Consider the following 21,740-nt stretch of genomic DNA (forward strand, 5'->3'; position numbering starts at 1 on the left):
TGAAGATCATTCACTTAAAAATTCTCCTCAAGCTTTTTTGTAGCTCACTCCCGAGAGGATTTTTATATACATTATACATCTTGTTTATTAGCTGTGATTGTATTTGATTATGCTGCTTTTTTATTATTCTCTTTTTTTCTTTTAAATTTTGGAAGAGTTTTTTCAATATTTTCTCTTCATATATTGTAATATATTTTGTTTATTAATTTTTCTTTTTTTTTTCTCTATTTTGTAAGCTGAAAACAGATCTGTGAACTCTTAAAAGATTTTGTATATGAATAAAATTTTATTATTATTATTATTATTATTCTCTTTTATGTTACTTTAAATTTAAAGAATTTTTGAAATATTAAATCTTTTTTTTTTGTAAGAAAAGAAAAGAAAACATTTTCGATAGAATCGACAGAATAGTCCCCTTAAAGAGTAATTTTAATACGATTTTGCGCTTTTTACGCAATTTAAAAAATGCAATTTTCTTTATTTATTTTTTTAATTTACTTCAATGAACCTAACCAACCTCTCTTTTGGCACAAAATATGTAACCGAATATGGATCATTTGACGGTAAAATGAAATAAAATGAGAAAATATTAAAATGCAGCACATTAAGAGACGTTTAAATGCTAAATTCTTATCGATTTAAACAATTCAGGCTTCTCCTTTGAAAAATAATAATGCGCTTCATCTCGTGATTTATAATTGTCTGTTGCAATGATTACAATGTATGCGATGCTGCTGCCTCGAATGTTGTGTCTGCCAAGAAGCGTTTCAAAATAAAATATTATTCTACATTTGGGATTCAATCAGCGAATGTGGTTGGAATGGGCTGTTGTAGTAAAGTATGAAACCACATTGAAGAGTGCAAGATAAAAGATTATTAAAATATCAAATGTATTTTACATTTTCTTATGCGGTAGGTTATTATTACACATAGATTAAAATCATTTTTTTACGCTCAATAATGATGAAATCACATTAAGTACAGGGAGTTTAATCAATGCTAAATTATGCTATAGGTATGAAAATCCAATGCGAGAGAAAGGTGTGTAAGTAATGCTTGACACTCAATGACAAGGAGCTCCAAAGAGCTGCAATGGAAGCTCTCCGTCGTTGGTAGCGATTTTTGGTGAGGAAATTGCCGCGTGCATTCAATTAATATGCAAAGCTCGCGTGCAGTTGCAAATTTGAGACAATTATTGCACTTAATCGTGTGAACAAAATACCTCTGCGTGCCGTGAGACTTTTGTACCAGCTTAACCATATTAAAGAAAATTATAGCAAGATTTGTCAGCATATTTTCTCATATATTAATTAAATAAAAAAAAAATCGCACCATCATTCAGCCTTATAAAGTGTTTTGTCATCCTCTATTAAAGCATTCAATGCAAATTTCTCTTATGGAATAGTTGGATTTATTGAGAAGAATTTCTGGATTTGGAGGACGTCGTGCAGTACTCTAATGCAGCCCCCGTAGTTTGCACCTAAGAGGTTAATAACATACCTACACATTGCAATAATTGCAAGACACTTTTGGTACACTGAGAAAAATGGTTTCCTTATTAAGGCTACAACAGATGGACGAGAAATTTCTCGTGCGGTGCGGCGCGGCGAGGTTTTCGGCCAATCAGAAGCGAGAGATGGCACACACATTCTCACCGCACCGTACGAGAACGTTTTTCGGCCAATCCGAAGCGACGAAGGGCCACGAAATCCTCGCCGCACCGCACCGCACGAGAAATTTCTCGTCCATCTGTTGGAGCCTTTAGGATTATTTGAAGTTTAAATCATTTATTTTACACTGATAAAAAGAATAGATTTTTTGCATGAAGAAAACGTAGCCAAACATATATTTGGAGATTTTTTTTAAAGAATTTTTATCATCTTAAATACGTTGGAAATAAGTTCAAAATGAATTTAAAATAATTTGATAAGTTTTTATAGACGTTTGACATTTTTCTTCTTACGTTTGACGTTAATTTTAAATGTTTGTCGATTTCTTTTTAACTTAAAAGGTTTCTTTTTAATTTTTGACGCTTTTCTAGAAAAGCTTTAAAATATTTTTTAACGTTTAACGTTTCTCTCCAACCTGTTTACAATTATTTTCTAATTTTTGATATTATTTTTCTAACGTTTAATGATTTTTTTTTAAATTTGGTTGTCTTTTTTCGTCTAAGCGTTGACGTTTTTTCTCTATCTTTGACTCTTCATTTTAAACATTTGACAATTATTTTCTTACGTTTTTCTGGTGGTCTTTTTTATTATTTTTTTTAAAGTCCGCTTTGTAATGTATTTCCTTACGTTTGACATTTTTTTTTAAATTTTTTTCATTTCTAACGTTTGATGTTTTTTTTTACTTCTAATGTTTTTCATAGAAGTTTGTCTTTGATCTAAAAGAAAATAAATTATAAATATTTCATTTTAAGTCTCAAAGAAGCTTCTTTCATTAGCAAATAACTCAAAATAATTTTTTTCAGTGTAAAATTCCAGAGGCGTTAAAATTCCCCAAGAAGAAGAAAAAATCCCACCTATATGAGGCCGTGGATCAAACACTCAATCAGTTGGGGTCAAAATATGATTAATTACGTGCCTTTATCATGAAAAAAAAAAGAGTGAAATATTTCTCGCGGAATCGTGGCGAGATTTAATTTATTTTCATCCGTTTTATTGATATTTTGAACAGAATGAACTTTACACCTCCCCTGTTGTGATTTACTTGTTTGCAGTTCACCATATACCTGAAGAATTTCCTCCATTCACCTGCATGTTCTTTCTCGCAGCTACTGCACAATTAAGGTAGACACTCCAACGCCCTCGGAATTTGCTTTCAACGCGCGAGAGTATGCCGCGGTCCACGCGAAATTGGAAGAAAAGTACGGCGGATTTGGTGAAAGATCAAAGTCTTGTGGCGCAAATAAGGCATTGTGTGGTAGCCTCTTTGGCAGAAGGAAGTCTCGTCCCCCTCGTGTAATCACATAATGCAATTGTTACGTCAATGAACAGAAAAAACGCGGAGAGAATCAATTAATCAATCAAAATCGCCATTCACGCGAACTTTCTTGGGCAAATCTTAAAAATGTGCGCGCCGGCACTGAAATTGCCATATATTTTCTCCCAAATAAGCATTCAATGTCATTGTAATTATTTATCAATCTAACGTTGAATTATTACGTATTAGGGGGATTTTTTATTTACGTTTATATAGCATAGTGCCATCGTGCTTACACTGGGTTTGATTTTCTCAATGAGACTCAATGCAGAAAAGTAAGAAAAAAGAAAGAAGTGAGAGTATTGAATATATAGAAAATCGATACTGCCTTACATAATAATCAATCAAAATCAATTTCGTGATCAAAGTAACAACACTAAGCTATCCTACTAACTATAGAAGGTGCAGAAATATTTATATTCTAGATAGATGTATGAATGGATAGATAGCGAGTTCTAATGACAAGACTGAAAAGGAAGTGAAATATTTATCAAATCTAACAAATCTTTACAGGCTTTTCCCAGGCTCTTTAGTCATGTTTTTTTTTCTATAAGAATAAAAAATCATAATTCTTCAATAAGAAATTTAAATCAATTCAAATTTTATTGGCTTGAAAGCTCTGATTTTTTCAGTTTATTTATTATACCTAAATAAATCATAAAATTTGTTAAAAATAATTAAACCTTTTATTGCACAAAAGTCCTTAAAAAATACATTTTTCGTTCTTAGACAAGTTCTTAAATTCTATAACAATGATGTGTGGGGTTGATTAATTGCACAAATGCATAAATTGCACTGATTGACTTACAAACTAATTTTTGATGGCATGTTTTTTGTAACTAATAGATTTTTTTTTTAAATGACGTTAATAATTTAAAAATGACGAGAGTGGTGAGTATTAGTGGAGACTCAAAGAAATACTGCTTCTTTGTTGCATGTGGCACCATCTATGCAAAGCTCGGGGAAAGCTCCACATTTCATTAACCCATTCGCGCCCCTTTTACTTCTTAGCCGAATGAATGGAATCGTAGGAGATTTGTGCATGAAAGCCATCATCATCGGCGGTATAGCGAACATTTTGAACCCTTCCATCGGGTAGGAGGATATGATACTGACCACGTGTCACGCCGTCCAAGTCACGATTCTGCGTATGCCCGTAGTCATTGCCTGTGTGGTAGTCTCTGACGCGATAACCAAAAGCATAGCCAGATTCCTGCGGAAGGAAATATGCGGGAAAAATGAGAGACAAAATAAATAAAAAAGAAAAAGAAGTCTGCAGCATCTTCCATGTTGAGACGTTCATCCTCTTGACCGGCGGTGAACTCTTCACTTGCACTTTCAGCTTTCCATTTCATCTCCAGCTGCAATTAGTGATCGATTTGTGTGTGATATCGAGTTTCCATTTAACCAATGAAACCACATAAGATGATGAGGAGGCTTTTTGTTCGCGATTCTGTGAGCATTTTGCTTCTCAATACCCCACAGAGAGACTTTTCACATGTGAGAGAGAAGAGCTTTAGTTAGTCTAGTGATTAATTGCAGGTAAATATGTGAAAATTGAATAGTATTTTTGCAATTAAAGAGTATTTAGAGTTTTTAGCGGAAGACATGGGGTACGTTAGGTATGTATTATTTATTGAAATTTCTCTCAGACGTCAGTTATCAGGCTATTAATTTAAATTTAAATAAGATGATTAAATAAAAAATAAAGAAAATTAAGGACTTCATTCATTCTTTCCTTAAAGAGTTTTAAAGTAAAAGTTTACAAGCCCTCTGGTGATTGAATTTCTTATTCAACTTGGATAAAAAATATATTTCTGGATAAGTTTTTTCTGATTTTTATTCAGGTCTATGTAGAAAGGAATTGGTTTGAATGAAAATTGGAAATATTTTTTGGTCTAAAATACTTTGCAGATTTTTAAGACATGCTAAAAAGGTTTGAACTAGTACAAAAATTAGCCTCACCTATTATTATTTTTAAATATGATTTCAGGTAGTCAGAAAGGATATATTTCCTACATTTCCTAGATCTCTCGGACTTTTCATTCTCGAGATATTTAACTTTCGGAAAAACTAGATTTTGATCCTTAAAGGATGTTCCGGAATTAATCCTGTCTAATTTTTTCGCATATTCAAAAAGTTCAAATAATGCAAAAGAAGATTTCATTGTAGAATTAGATGTATTTAAAAATATTCAAAGCCTATATTGCAAAATTTCAGTTCCGGAAACTTCCGGAGGAAAGTAATTTAATACTTGGAGGATACGAATTTCTAACTTCAAACTTTGAGCTTAATTTTCTATTACAAAGAAAACGTTTTTCCAGGTTATCTTTTGTCAAACTTCTAGTATTTGAACTCGCCTACACATTAGATGTAGAATTTATCAAGATAATTTGGATAGATTTTAATCTATGGCGGTTTAAAAAAGTCGAATTGGCAGTGATTACCAGTTTTGTCCTCCAAGTGTTAAAAAAATGTAGAGGTTAAGGAGTTGTTAAAAAAAATCGCATCCTGTTCCAAAATATTCCTTTTCCAATGATTTTATGAGAAACTAAGACATCTATAGGAGCTATAAAATGTCATACTTGGGTAGAGTTAGAAAAGATTCTTAACCAGGAAAATTAATGGAAAATAGTCAATTTTTAGTTAAGAAAACGGAGCGTTCACCTAATGGGTTAACCAGAAACCAACTTTGTTCTTTACTTAATGCGGAATTAACTTGACTAACTGTTAGTGGTAAACAATTATAAACTTTAAAATATGTCTCTCCGGAATTAAAAACAAACTTCCTTGAAAAACTAAACTAAGCTCAAGTTCGTAAAAAGAAAATTTAGAAAAACGAATTTAAAGGGAGAAAATTATGGTCAAAGTTTTGAGGTTAAAAACATCGATCATCCAAGGGTTAAAATAGGTTAACAATAAATTTAAAAAAAAAACTAATTTAATAACAGATTTTTGCACAGGAAAATAATAGATTAAATGATATTATCAATTGTAAATAATTTATCATTCTTAATGATCTCCAGAAAGACTTTTTGAAACATAAACCAATAAAACTTCATTGCGGGACTTCACTGTACGAATGTATAAAAGATAAAATAACAATTTTCACAAAGTTAATTAACATATTTGTTAATTATTTTCTAAATTTCTAAAATTAATGCAAAAATCGTTGCAAAATGCGCTTAAATATTCAATTAATTGGCATTAAATCGAGAAACTACCCCCAACTGTTTAAGAAAAACTTTCCAAGACAATTTTCTGATTTTTTTAAACCACGTGTTGGTTGTTAAATGCCTCATTAAAATCCAAAAAAATAAAACATTTTTCACAACCTCAACTGAATGCATTTTCTGTCAATTTTTTATGACTCTTATGCACTTTTATCGTTCATCCCACGGCTTGCAGAAGAGTATTGTAAGGAACAATTAAACACCATACCTCTATTTAATTGCAGCCATTTTGTCGTGTAATTTAGTGTACGAAGTGTTAGTATAAAAAAAAAGAAGTCTTTTCAATTAATTTGTATTGAATTATGGCCTTTCATTCGTCACATTTAATTGAAGCAAAAGGAAGAGGGGAAAGTCTTTGGGCTTTTTTGTGAATTGATTTCAGCGAAAGCGAAGAGCCATTTTTAGAGGAGTGCGGTTAGAAAGCCATTTGCTTAATTTAATAATAATTTTTATTTAATCACATCCAAAAATTTTCAGGTTAACATTTTTTATTTTAATTACTTTTATCAATTTCCAGGTGGGTAAGTTGAGAGTTAGGATAGGGGTAGATTCTGATAAAATCTTTTCTTTTCTAAATAACTGAAAAGTTCTTATAAAATTTTGACAGTTGGGAGTTTTTAAATTGTTCTAATTAGGCCAGGAAAATTAGCCAAAAATGGCGAAAAAGCTTACACAAATTCCTAGACAGGTAAATTTTGCACCATTCGATAGCAAAAATTAAAAGAAATCTTGTTTCTTTGGACGAAAACTGCGCTTATGTGGTTGCTTTTTCCATAAAATGCGATTTAATATTTTCCATACAATTTCTCGTAATTTTCTATAGAAGCCATTGAATTTGTTGTTCTGGAAAATAGTCAGAAAGATCTCTGAAGAGGGCATGAAAAGTAATTTTCCTTCAAAAAATACTGTTAGAATAATTACAAATTGTTTCCGTTAGAATAATATCAAACGGTCTCAATAAGTTCAAATAAATTGGCGCAATTTGAAAGCTCGAACTTTCCAGTGGTGGTCACTGGAAAGTTCTAAAATGTCAATCAAAGTTAGGTTGGAAGCCATCAAAAAATGTTAAGGGAAAATTTGGCAGATCGCTCAGAGATTTCAAAGTGAATGGACACGCGGCAGACCGCGCTGCTTTAGAATTAGAATTAAATAATGTGCGATAATTTTAGCAAATACGATTAAAGGTAAAAACAAAAATCTTATAACTGACGAATTGTAAGAAAAGAAAAGAAAAGATTTTTATCAAAATCTACCCCTTAATTCCCTTAGATTAGGGGATTAGTTTGAGGGAAGTTTCTTTGCGGGTTAACGAAGAAGTTTGTAGTGAAAGGGTTTTCGGTGGAATTTCTTGAAGCGCGGACGACGTGGTCGACGCTTCCGGAAGCGTGGGTGTCGCTTAGGTGGGTGCCAACGGATTTTCTTTGGGCGCTTCTTGCGTTTGAGCACGGGGACTCTTTTGTACAGCGTCACTGGGACTAATTTGTACTCTACGTGATGCCCATGGTCAGCCTGAAGGATTTCCCCCTCGTGGGATTCCTCAAGGTCCTCAGCATCGTCTGAGTCTTCGTAGTAGTCATAGCGTCTTGAGGTATTCTGAGACGTTGCATTCACCCCATAATCGGAGGAATAATCCAAGAAATCGTCCGAAAGTGTGGCATTCTCGCTAAAATCATCATCCCAATAATCGAGATATTCCCCTGAATCCGTCACATTTTTATCCCCATCCGGATCCAGAAGCCACCCCCTGTTCACGCCCAATTGGCTAAGGGTCTCATTGCCAAGTTCTTCAAATGCCACCGTCGTTAAATTCTCTGTACTTCGTCGCATTCTCGCATTCACCTGAATTTGCGTATTTATTGTACGCAGGAAGGCATTGTTCTTGCGTCTCAGGTAATCCTTGTAGCGTGCTATGTATGTTGATGGTTCCGTTGAGGGTGGCCAATTGGGCAGGGGTGTCATGAGAATGTCTCGGTTGCCAATAATGGGGAAGGCCTCTCGGAGGACGGCGGGATCAAAGGAGTTCCGTACATCCCTCACAGGGATATTTCGCAATTCACGCACCCCCCACATAGCACGTCGCCTGTGGCGCCTTCCACCCTTCCACCCCCTCCTCAAACCCCTACTTACATGCTTATCATCGTCGTCTGGCTGGTCCACGAGGGCGGATGCTTGAAAATCCTGCGGGAAATGCAACACATCCTCAGGCGTTCGCACCGTCACAGCTGCCGGGGGAATGTGTATGGATGGTGGTGTTGGTTGTACAGGATGTTCTGTCACAGCTTCCATAATGGGTTTATGGTCATCGGCAGGAGTAAAGGGAGTTGGTAGGGCTGCTCCACCGTAAAACCGCGTTATATCCTCAAAAGTCAACTGCGCAGCCGGAGCTTCCGGGTAGTATTCAACACTAATAGGCGTAGTAGATGGCACAGATTCCCTCAGAGGCATCTCAGTGGTGGGATGGAAGAGAATCGGTGATGTAGACTCCTGCGGTCGAGTAACTTTCTCCTTCTTCAGCAACTGACCCAACTCCTCAAGCTGCACCTTCGGAGACTTCCCGATAAGAGCTGTGAGAGCAGCCAAACTTCCACTGTCCACCGTAAAGGTGGGATCAGCCAGGGATGATCTGAAGGGTTCTCCGAATTTGTTACCTTCACTTGCAGTGGTGCCTTCATGGATTGGCGTATAGGTATTCTGGAAACCCTCAGAAAGTGTCAAAGTTCCAGATGAGAGGGATTGAGGCAAGGATGTAAAACTATTGGCTGAAACATGAATTTAAAATACATTTTTAGGTTGTTAGAACTCTCTGAGCTAGCTAAGATTGTAATAGGGCTTCAATAGCCGAGTATCCTCGTTGCAAGCCTAAGGCTTGCTTTATTGCGAAGACAAGGTTGTATTGATGTCGAAGAAGTTGAAAACATAAGTTCGATCTTTACCAGGGAAAAACTAGCAAAATTCCTTATTTTTGGAGTCATATTGACTGATCTAGTCACAATCTTTAGGCTTGCTTTATCGCGAAGACGCAAGGCTATATGTATGTCGAAATTACTTCCAGTCTGAAAACTTGAAGACAGGTTCGATTCCTGCCGTTGTCAATTTGCCCACCATCTTGGCTTGCGACTTTCTAATGTCCTTTTATCTTAAACTATAGATTATTCTGTCTCTTCGGGATTCTAGATATAACTAGATGAATATCATGGAAGACGTCTAGGTTTAGCAGCCTTGGAAACCTCTAAACAACACTCTTTCTGTTCCTTTTAGAAGTGATTTGATTAGCTTAGCTTCCGTTAACTAGAATCAAACAGTCTACGAGTTCAAGTAAAGACAACATTATAAAGACGAGGTCCGTACTTTTAAATACTGCATTATCTGAAAGTATTCACTACTTGAATGCAGATTACCTAGATGAAGGTCGAAAACCGTACCCTCCCACACTATAAACTTTAATCCGACCGCAATCCACCATTAATACCTAGATCTGTGAAATCGTTGAAGATTTTAAAGAACCAACGACCTAAGACCTACTCAGGCGAAGAACGTCAGAGACAAAGTAACAAATTTCCTTACCTGGTGGTACAGTGTATCCGTACTTTGGAGGTTTCTTAGCAGTAGGCACGTACTGAGTCATCGGTCTGCTTTGAAGACGTTTTGACTTCAACAAATCCTGTCCTGCCAACCAATTTTTCCCAGAATACTCCAGTAGTCCAGCTGTCTGCAGGGGTCCTAGTAAATTTTGACCACTACCAACTGCTGAAGCCTGAGATAGATTCCTAGGAATCATTGCATATCGCATGCGCGTTGAAGAAACAGGATTGTAGAGGGCTTTGTAAGAAATAGGATTATGCTTCTCAGATAGATAGAGTTTGAATGAAGCCTTTGAGACCGGAGCTGAGTACCCATCCAAGGATACTTGACGTCCTGAGCGCGTCATTTTGAATTCCGACGGCACAGGATGAACAATCTTGATCATCCTTGATCCTAAGGCTTTAACATCTGATCCCGCAGCCGGAGTTGTTGCTTCGTAGACAGCGTCAGCAACTTTTAGTGGAACTTTCGTTGACATTCGTTCATGAGTCATAAAATCAGGTACTTTAGCGTCTGTTAATTCAAATTTTATCATTTCCCTGGGAACGGGGGTTGGATTTGTCGGAGCTGATCTCTTTTTGACGCTGTGATCAATGGAATTGTGATTTTCTCGTGTTATTTCATCGCTACTCTTCTCTTCAGCAGCTTGATATGATTCGTGGAATACTTTATATGCAGCCACATAGGTATCCATTGAAGGTTCAAGCTGCTTTGAATATTTTTCCCGCGTGAGGTATTTTTGTAAGCTCTGTGAAGGAAATTATTTTCTTACAAAATTGTGGGAATAATTTAGGAAAGTTTTAAAGAAAATTCGCAGTTATTAAATCTTTTGAAAATAAACCTAATTCTATGCAGCTACCGCTGCCTTAATTCTCGACTACCAAGCTTCTTAACAGAAGAGCGGAAAAGTATTTTTATTTTAGAGTTTGATGAGGTTTTGAAGGCTTGAAGGAAACTTTGAAAAATTTGAACAAATACTTTTAGTACAAAATTTTATTTATAGATATTCTTATTACAAAAAAGAACAGAAAGGACGGTTACGTGACTGAAGGTTAAGAATATTTTTCAAAATCAAAAAATCTATCAAAGTTCAGAATTAGGTAAAGTTTACGACTATGATGTCCGGCTTAAGATTTCTGAAACTAAGTTTTAGTTTTTCAAAGCAAGGTTCAAATTTTTATTGCTAGGCTTACATTTTTTTTTAAGCAAGGCTTAAGTTTTCATGATCAAGGAAACTAAGTTTTATTAGAATAAGTCAAGTTTTAAGCTTAGTTTTGTTTCTTAAATCAGGCTTTAATTTATTTTAAGCTGAGCCTAAGTTTTCTAAAATTTAGTCTAACTGTTTTTCTTAGTTGATTAATTGTTTTCTAAATCGGACATTATTTTTTTTAGCTAGGTACGCCTAAGTTCTATAAGCTAGGCCTGATTTCTTTTTATAGTCCTAAATGTTTTTTAAGCTAAACTTTAAAAACTTTTTAAATAGGGTTTGAATCCTACGATCCTTATAACAGCAAGTCAGTTTATTCTAGACTAAAACTTCAAAAGTCTGACCTAAAAACACTTGAGTTTGGTTAAAAAAAAAATAACGTTTAGTTTGAAGCATTTAGACCTAGTTTAAGAAAATTAAGGTCTAGCCTAAAAAACTTAGGTCTAGAAAAGAAAAACTTAAGCCTCATTTAAAACACTTAAGCCTTAAACTAAAATCTGGTTCTAGAAAAGTTAAGTCGGACTCAGTAGTAAATTCCAGCGCATAAATATTTATTTTAAACTTGCATAAATAAATATTTTAAAAAGGAATTAAAAATAAAAATAGTACTTACCTCATTGGAATCATATTGACTGATCATAAAATTACTCGGTGCAGAGAAGCTGTCGTTGTCCTCAAAGACTGCCGCAGGTGGAATTTTTGCAGCATAAATCATGGTGAAGGTGATGAAAAGCTACATTTGCACAGAAAGCAATTGTATCAATACTATATTGATCCCATTTGCGTAGTAAAGCAAAAGATCGCTCGGTTATACATTTATTTTTCAATTAATGTCAATTGAAAGTGAGATTTGTTTGAGATTTGTGCATAAAACACGAAAATTTTCTTTCAATTTGCATAATGACTTATGTGGTGGCTTTCAAAGTCAAGTTTCGGGGTGAAAGTGATTCTTTTGCTCACAATGAACGTGTGCCGTTGAAAAAAAAAGAAAATTAGTAGCGAACTGCTTGAAAATTGCGGAAGTGAGAAATTCGCGCGCGGTGGAAATGAAATTTCTATGGTTTGTTGTCTACATTGAGAACTCGTTCCAAAACTCACCATGTACTGAAACATCTTTTATTGCTTTGACTGTTTTTTTTATTTATTTTACTTTATTAACTATTTAACCAACATGTAATAAAACAATATTTTAAAATAAAATAAAACTTAAAAAAGGAAATAAATTGCGTGGGATTTATTCAGGTACACAGGTGGAGATTTTTATTTATTTTTTTTAAAGGAGGGTAATTTGGTTTTAAACGGCCCTTTGGGACCACGTTTTGATAGCACTTTGATGGGAATTTTGGCAAAATGTTTAATCCACAATCCACGTGAGATACTTGTGGGGTAAAATACAGCGAGAAAAGGTCATCACAGCACAAATTAAACTCGCGATGATACCACTTTGGTCAGACTTCTTCGTTCCACACCATTCGCTTGTGCAATGTCTTCGCGCCGTTACGGTTTCGGATGAACTGATGGCAAATGGGACGTGTATTTTGTATAAGACACCGGCTGCAGCTTCCCATCTCTTTGCGCGATCATCTGCAGAGACACACCGTGGTGTCTTCTCACGCGTATGAGCTACGAAGAGATGGGAGTCGCCGTGGCGGAATTAATTTTTTCTCTGTGTGTTTCGACTTGAATTCAACTGAAATGCTATTTTTGACATTTATTTGATAACGTTTGATTGGTTTAACGTTATTTGTAACTTTTGATATTTATTTTGTAGTAATTTTATACTTTTTTTCAAACGTTTGACAAAGAACTTTAGAAAACATAATTTTTCTAACGTTTTACTTTTCTTTTAACATTTATGTTATGACGAATTATACCTACTGTTTGTCTTCATATTCGCCTAACTGCTTATTAATTGAAAAAATTTCATTAACGTATTACGTTAATTTTTTTACCGTTTAACATTTTTTTTAAACTTTGAAGTTTATTTTCACGTTTGATATTCGATTTAGTATATTATTCTAATGAAATAATATTACATTTGACGTTTATTCGGACATTTCATCTTCAAATTTTTAACGTTTTCTTTTTTGATGTTTTCTATTATTAGACCTTTGTTTTTGATAATTCTTTTCTAACGTTTAATATTTCTTTTATTACATTTTACATTTATTTTTTGCGTTGGATATTTTCTAACATTTGACATTATTATAATGTTTAAGAATTGTTTTATTGTTTTTCATTTGTTGTCTTTTTCATTTTGACATTTTAATCTCATTTTCTGCCGTTTAACATTTATTTTCTTACGTTCAACAACAACAACAACACACATAGCCATTTGTCCCATTACTGGGGTTGGCTTCTCACACACAAATTTTGGCTTTGATTTTTAATGACCGGCTGCCGACCTGACGTCAACCTCAGAGAGGCATTTATTTTCTTACGTTCGTTTTTTTAATGTTTAATTTTTTTTTCTAAAATTTGACATTTGTTTTTTTTTTATGTTTGTAGTTTTCTTAAGTTTGACGTTTATTTTCTGATGTTTGACATTATTTTCTTACGTTGGAGTAGTTTTTCTTTTTGATGTTTGACGTTTGCTTTCTAAAGTTTGATTTTTGTATGTTTGACATTATTTTCTAATCTTTAATTTTTTTTCTAACCTTTGAGTCTTTGCTTTATTGTGACACTTCTCAAATTGATGATATGTACAGTACATATATTGGAACGTTTGACGTTTATTCTCTTGTTCAAAATTTCCTACCTGTCGTTTTTCCTAATGTTTGACATTTATTTACTTACGTTTGATATTTTTCTTCTATATTAAATATTTTTAAAAAAATATCTCAAGAAAAACTTAAACTATTACACCACTAAAAGGACCCTGCTCAGATTGACCCCCCACACCTCCCTTACGAAAATCTGCTCTTCTTAAAAACATTCAATGAATGCCGCCGCTAAAGCTCACACCTCGTGATGATCAACGTCTCGCCATCCCAGTGGAGTTAATGAAATATTAACAAGCGCCGAAAAAAAGGTGAAATAGTCTCGGTAAGAATGCTGAAGAAAATTTCACCTGAGCACGTTTGTCCAATGTTTGTGTGATGTGGTGAAAATGTGGTGCTCAATTTATGGTGCAAAAAAGAAATTTTTACTGCAAAATTGCATCTGATTCAATTTTTATGCAATTTCCTCTATGGGACGTATTTTTTTTCGCACACAACACGCATTTCCCGCGAAAAAGTGAAAGGATTCACCAAAGTAATTTGCATTAGACTCGATAAATGCGCCACACGTGGAAATGGTTTTACAATCATATTCTTCCATCACCAATTACATTTGCGAAAAGAAAATTTCCCACATGTAGCGGAATTCCTCGACAATTTTTACAACAAAATGAAAAATTAAATTGCTCAGAGTTTTTTTTTCTTCTTAATTAATGTTGAAATGTTTTGGTTTTTATTTATTTAGTATTTTCTGTTTAATTTTGGATTAAGCCACCCAGGAAGGATCTGAATTGCTTCCAATCTCAATGATCTCGTTTAAGTAATTAAATGTCTTCGGGAATGACTTTAAACACCCACCAAACAAGACATTTTTATGTTGTTAAAAAATATCTCGAAATGTGTTTAAATGTCGCCATTGAGGCAATTACATTTTGCAGATAAAAGTGAAAATCACGGCGTGTTCTGTAATTTCAAAGACTGCCCAAGCCAATAAATTTGCATAAAAATCACTTTGGTGTGAAGCACCAATATTGCCGGAATAGCATCGGCGTAAAATTATGAATTAATTATAATATAAAATATATTTTTAAATGAGAAAAAATTATTATCACTTCAAAATACATCATACTACATAAATATACATAAATATATGTTGCTTTTTTTGTATAATAATCCGGTTTGTGGCATATGCGCTAAAAGTGAAAATGGGAAATTTTCATGAATGCTTTTGGGTTGGGAAAACAACTTTTTTGCCAAATTAAACTATAATTTTGTATAAAATATGGGAATAACATGCTTTTATCGTGCTAAACAAAATTGCTTTTGTTGTGTTTCCATTGATTACATTGGGGGACAGTGATGGTTCACATTATGTTTTTTTTTAATTTTTATTATAAGTTTTAAACAATAAAAGTAGCCTAAAAATTTGCTTAAAACACTGATTAATTGAAAATGTCCCTTTTCGAGTAAAGGTAAAAGACGTTGTGAAACAGGGCTGTGCTGTATCTGTATCAGTCAGACAGTTGAAACATTCTTTAGAAGCTAAAAAACAATTTCTAAAGCCTTGAAATAAATTAAAAAAAAAAACTTTCAAGTAGAGATTTTTTATACTTTAGAAATCTTTGAAACTTAAATGAAACGAAAATGTCAAACGTTAGAAGGTAATTGTCAAGTGTTCTCTTCAACTTCTTATTTTTAAAGTTTTATGGATCTGACGCCATTTCGACTTCTACCAGTCATTTTATAATTTTAAAAGAATGTTTTTTAAACGTTAGAAATGTCAAAAGCGCTGAAAGTCTAACGTTAGGTAAAAAAAAAATTTTGGTGCATAAAAGCTACATTAAAAAATATATCTTACGTTAGAAATGACGCCTAGCCCATAAATATAAAATTTAAATTTAAAATTAAAAAAGAAACGTTAAATGTTTGAATAAATGTAATACTTAAAAAAAACATCAAACGTTAAAAAATGGAAAAACTTAAGATAAAAAAATGTAAAAGAAAAGTTAGAAAAAAGTTCAACATTAGACAAGAAATGTCAAACGTTAGAGAATCTTGAAACCAAGGAAATGTCAAATATTAAAAATATTGAAAGTAAAAATCAAAACTCAAATATTATAAAAGAAATGTTAAATGATTTACGAAAAATATCTCACGTTAGAAAATAATTATCTATATTTTTAACACTAAGCACCATTTTGCAAAGATAAAAAAAAATCATCTATTCGAAACTTTGAATAAATATCAATCTTTATTAAATAAACGTCAAACGTTAGAAGAGAGATAAAATCAAACGATATAAATATTAAATTTTAAAATTTTAAAGGAGACAAGACAACTTCTCATATCGTTAAAAATATTAAGCATTGAAAAAAATAATAACAAATTTGAAACACATTAAGAGTTATAAAAAAAGTTAAAAATTTTAGAGAGTTTCTGCTAATATTCAAAATACCCGCTTAATTTTCGATGAATTTTCAATCTGAATTGATCTGAATAAAAAACTTCAAAAACTTCTAGCTCATACATTTATATTTATATTAGTTTTACTTCTAGATTCTTCAAAATTATTAAATCTGAATATTTTCATCCATTCGTTGTGCAGGAAAATAAAAGCTCTGTAAGGTTATTTTAACATTTTTTATTAATATAAAATTACACTGAAATCCATTCAGCGATAATTAAATTTAAACTGAAACTCATACACTCCACAAAATGCTCCAGCTTTACATCTATACATACCTATATTGCGCCAATTTGAAGGGAATATTTTGAAAAACTCATTTACCATAAAATGCAGCATATTTTTGAGAGTTGATTTTGCACAAAGGGGGAGATTTTGTGATTTGCAGAGATTGTAGATTACTAGGAATTTCTATGCGACTTTTTTTTAAATTGGAAAATAGTGTATACGAGTATTTAGGATTTTGCTTTGTCCAAATGCAATTTGCTGGAAATTTTGAATTAAAAAAATTTATTAGATTTTATCCATCACGAAAAGTTTTTTTGTTGAATGTAATGAAAAGAGGAAAAAATGAATGAAATAATTTGAGATAGGATTTGGTTGGATGAGAGGACATGAAAATCAGGAATTGCAATGAAGCTATCCACGGGTACACTGACACTTGGCGGGCTGCCCACAATCCGTATTTGTCTGATGATCCGTGAAAGTGGTCGAACTGGCACAAAAGCTTCTTATATTTGCCAATGATAAACATGAAATGCATGTATTTACGTTGCAGGGGGTTGATAACTAATAAAGAACACGAAAGCCGAAGTTTTTGTGGAATTGTTTTAAATAAAAAAGAACGAAACGTGAAATGGATGGATGGTCGGACAGCTGGACAGACTGTCTATGAAGAAGAAGAACAAAATTAAGAAATCTTGAGAATGAAGGCGATTTTATGATTTTTTTAGGGTTTAATCTAAAGAAAACTCTTTAAGAAATGAACTTTAGCTTATCCCACTAAACAACACATTGAGGCAATAAGTAGTCAATCAATATTGAGTCAATAAAATTAATAAATAAAGCGATTAATAGTTGAGAAATTCATTGGGGAGTAATTGGGTAGTAGTTAAACCGAAATTGTGTCAAAATTGAGCAATTATTGAGTCAAATTTGACTAATAATTGCAAAGAAAAAAAACTTTCAGTCAAAGAAATTGAAATTTTCCCCATTAAACAATTAATTGAGCCACCAAGTGCTTAATCATATTGACTCAATATTGAGCTCCATGATTGATCAATTTTTGGCATATTAAGTTTACTGGGTAATTTCATTTGCATTGAGTCAATATTGAGTGTGCTGTGTGGATGTCCGACCCGGATAATCATAAAAAAAGAAGAGTCAATGTCATCTCATTCAAATTTTGATCTCAAATATTGATCAAATATTGACAAATTATTGTTCTACTATTTTTTTTTTATTTTTCGATTGCTCAATTTATGCTCAATCATTGTTTAATCACGTAATTTTCGATCATTTCTGGGTCTAAATCGGTAAATTCCTTAAAGTAATTGCTCAAAGACTTTTTTCAAGGAATTTGTTTTTTTTTTTCAAATCTGACATGTAAAATTAATATTAACTTTCCCATAAGGATTCAATCGATTTTTTAAATATAAGTAAAGAAATTTCAGCAAAAATCGATCAATTATTGAGCTCAATATTGAGTCAATGAAGGTTTGTATAAATATTCAAGTATTGATCAATCAGATTGAGGTATTATTTAATTTATCAATTATTGATCAATCATTGGTCAATCAGATTAACTCAATTATTTGAGCATTTATTCGCTCAATAAATTGTTTACAGGAGTTATAATAAAACTAAATTCTCTTATTTTTTTCTTAATAAATTAATGAATCTCAATAAAATAATAATCTTTGTAGAACAATGAATAGAGCACATGACTCACATCCCGAATGTCTTCGGTTCGAGTACAGCCACCAACAAACAACGCAGAGCAGGGAATACTTATTTTTGAGAAATTATCCGCCTCATTGTTAAGGTTCAATCGCTTCTTGTCGAGTTATGGGTTTGCAGTGTCATAGACACAAGGCACCTGGTGCAGCAAGGCCACATAATCTCATGATGTGCCCTACAGCGAAAGTGATCAATCCAAAAGTGGTTGCATACCAAGAGAAATTGTCGCCTTAATTGCATTTGAACTTATAAGCGCAATTATTGCCGACATCCGTCATTGTTACAAGAGATGCTCCTGAGAGATTGCTGATTCACACGCCATTTATTGATGTGCGCACGATGTTGTAGAAATAGAGACGCGCGAGTTCGTCGTTTTTTTTTTTTAATAAAACTTCAACTTCATCTCTTTGGCAGCAAAAAGCAGTCCACTCTTGGTTAATTTTTCTCATCCCAAACATGATCATGAACTACTTGATGCACCGCGCGATCAATCAATTGGCCACAAAATGAAGGTGAAGGTGTGCCCGCGAACTCTCTCACTACACCAGAGCAAGTTTCTCAAATATCTGGCAGCAGAATAAGAGTGTTCCACGTGTTTTGCCTGTCTTCTGCAGCAACAATGTGGTGCAAGATTTGTGTAGCACCGAAAATGCTCGAAGGTATTTTCACTTTTTAATCGTCACACTGTACGCGGGATTATATCTCACTCCAAAGAAAACAAAATGCGCTCAAGTTGCAATAAATCGTTCAATTCCGGGCAGATTCATTTCTTCTGCTCTTTTGACTCTCCGCAATGATGTGTGATTAAAGTCACTTCAAGCATATTCGCGGAATTTCTTTTTTGCAAAATAAAAGCTTTTCAAACATAACATAATGTTTTTGCAATGTTTATTTGCATGAGATATCCAAATGAGGAGTTAAAACACAAAAAGTACCTACCTATGGGATAAGTTGATGAAATTCGCAAAAACGTGAATTTGTAAAGCAAAAAAAAAAAAACTTTTTTTTTAACAATTTCCTCTGAAACTCAATCACATTCCACGATATTATGCTAAAAGCATCGAATTAGTGATAAACTACATCAATTTACATATTCCATGAGATACTTTTTTTTTTATCAAAGTCACGGTGTTATGCTAAAGAAATGACTTTTACAGTAGAGATCGGAATAAGTAGACGCAGAGATTTTTTTAAATTTTTTAGCATAACTTTGTGGAAAATGGCAAAATTCTGCAAATCTCTGCTGGGGCATCTTTTGCACAATAAAATACATCCAGAACCACAATAAACATTCCTGGAACACGGCTAAATAAAGAAAATTGAGTGTAACGGATAGAAAATTTTTTCATTTTTGAGTGTAACGGATAGAAATTTTTTTCATAGAGTGAAAATAAACTATTTTATTCAGTTTACAGGAAATTTATGTCCAAAAAGACTAAAATTTTGTTAATTTTTCTACACAATGGTTAAAAAAAAACTAAGAAAATTAGTTTTTTTAATAAAATAATTTTAACTAGTTCAATTTCGTAAAAAAACTAAAAATTCTCTGGTTTTACGTTTAAAAAGAGAAAATTTTCCGTAAAAGTACATTTACGGTGAATTTAGTAGCAAATTAATTAAAATTAATTTTAGTGTGTAGGATATTTTAACCATTAACCATTAACCAGAAATGGCTAATAAATAAACTTTAAGCCAGAAAAAGAAGAATCTTGCTTGAAATTCACAGACCAGGCTCTGTAAAGTCAGCTGGTTTTTTTTTATGAGCGAATGGTCTGGTATTTGAATAGAGCACAATTAAACCTACGATTTGAAGATACATCTAATTTGCATTTTATTAAAGAGAGCCTATTGATGGAAACATTGTACTCTTCGCGAAACATCTGGTAATTTTTTGGGAAAGTGTGAATTTTGCACATGGGAAATTGTATTTTATTTTCGCATGATCACCTCTATTTGCCGGCATTCAGGTGAGAAGACTCTTTTGCTGGTAAAGAGTACCTGATTTATTGCAAGGTGGGAAATGCTAAAATTACTGCGCGAATGGCGAGATTCTGGTTGAAAATACTACAATTTACTATGTTTGTATATAATTTCTGAAACATTCGCTATTATATGTAGTTTAATATAAAACAGTTATCGGATAATTATGGTGCTTTAAGCTTGGCTTTAAGTCAATTTTTGTTTAATAAATTTTTTTTGGCGCGTACTGAAGGGGAAAAAGGTTATTTTGGTGGTTTTAAAAATTAGAAAATAATCCAAAGATTAGTCCACCACAATTTTCATTTTCTCTCTCAGCAAAGGCTTTTTTTTCTTACTTTTGTATGCTTTTCTTTGGACGCTTTTTTATGTGATATAAATTAAATGTAATTTACGATATTTACTTGAGGAGTATTTGTTCCGAAAGCTTTTTACGAGCTTTTATTTTAAAGCACTTGCGCGGGGTATTAAAATATTTATGAAAATTGTAATCTCGTTAGCGATTTGAACACAAACCTATCCACCATGCCCTTAGGGTCTAACTCTGACCAAACAAGCCCAGCAATCTCTTTTATTTTCACCTCCACAGTATGCAATCTCCATGGGGCTCTACTACAGTACAACATACCTACATATAAATGTATCTCAAAAGCGATTAGATTGCGGGACGATTATGCATTAATAAACTTTTCGAAATCACTTTTCATTTCAATTTCAATGTAGAGTAATGTTGACGACACATGACACAGCACTTTTGCCTCTATGTGCTCCAAAAAATTTCACTTTTGATAATCTCATGAGAATCTCATGTTGACCATTAAAAGAGACGACTTTTTGTTGCCTCTACCTGCGATGTTTACCTTTACTTTTTCGGCAATCAAGTGAAAGGGGTCTCCCCGGTGGGTTCTTTTTTTTTTCTTCGCCTTTTGGACTCTAAACTCTCAGTTGTGGAGCAATTTCAATGATTTACTGTCTCACATGTGTCTGTTGGGTAGTTTGAAGTCCATAAAGTAACCTTGAAATTCGCAATGTTCTGCGAAAAAGTGACGGGAAAAGTAAGGCGGGGAGTTTATTATTCGGCGGTTAAAAAAATATAACAGAAGAAAGTGAAATTGCAGTGAAAATGGGCAAAAAAAGAAGAAAATTTTCCTTCCTCTGCAGACCAATAATTTCATTTAATAGCATAAATAAATTTGGATCATTAAAATTGATAACATTTCTCCGAATTATGTTTAATCGAACGATTCGAGAAAGATCCATCATTGAAGCAAAAATCAAATTTTTTACTCAAATAAAAAAAATCTTAATTGATGTGTAAAATGTTTAATTGGAAATGTCCTTACTTTGATTATGATAAACCAAAATTAATTAAAAAATGATCGAAAAGTAATCGAAATATTAATTTTGGATCTTGATGACTCTTGCAGGATTTTTTTCGAATTTCAATCCTCAATAGAATTATGAATCCTCAATAGAATTAGGTTCTTGATAGCTTTCGTTTTATTCCTAGTTGAAGAAAATTACTCATATTTCCTGTTCTGCTTGTCCGATTTTGATAAAATCGGACTCAAATAAAAGCTCCTCGAAAGCTCTACAAATACTTAGAACTTTAA

At 33.1% G+C, this 21,740-nt stretch overlaps 1 protein-coding gene across 2 annotated transcripts; it reads right to left on the minus strand.

The window, feature by feature from the left end:
- Positions 1-3,648: 3,648 nt before the first annotated feature.
- LOC129794886 (uncharacterized) lies at positions 3,649-12,523 on the minus strand. Of its 2 annotated transcripts, XM_055835800.1 has the most exons (5): positions 12,106-12,523; positions 11,621-11,740; positions 9,783-10,548; positions 8,346-8,977; positions 3,649-4,198 (listed from the first exon to the last, which is right to left on the minus strand). In XM_055835800.1, exons 1-5 carry the CDS (start codon positions 12,118-12,120, stop codon positions 3,986-3,988), a joined length of 1,746 nt encoding a protein of 581 aa, XP_055691775.1. In that variant the 5' UTR covers positions 12,121-12,523; the 3' UTR covers positions 3,649-3,985. The 2 variants fall into 2 exon arrangements, with proteins under 2 accessions (XP_055691775.1, XP_055691774.1); XM_055835799.1 differs by lacking the exons at positions 3,649-4,198; positions 12,106-12,523 and having other exon boundaries at positions 6,729-8,977; positions 11,621-11,734.
- Positions 12,524-21,740: the final 9,217 nt, after the last annotated feature.

This window comes from Lutzomyia longipalpis, chromosome 4 (genome assembly GCF_024334085.1).
Source record: "Lutzomyia longipalpis isolate SR_M1_2022 chromosome 4, ASM2433408v1".
NCBI classification, from domain to species: domain Eukaryota; kingdom Metazoa; phylum Arthropoda; class Insecta; order Diptera; family Psychodidae; genus Lutzomyia; species Lutzomyia longipalpis.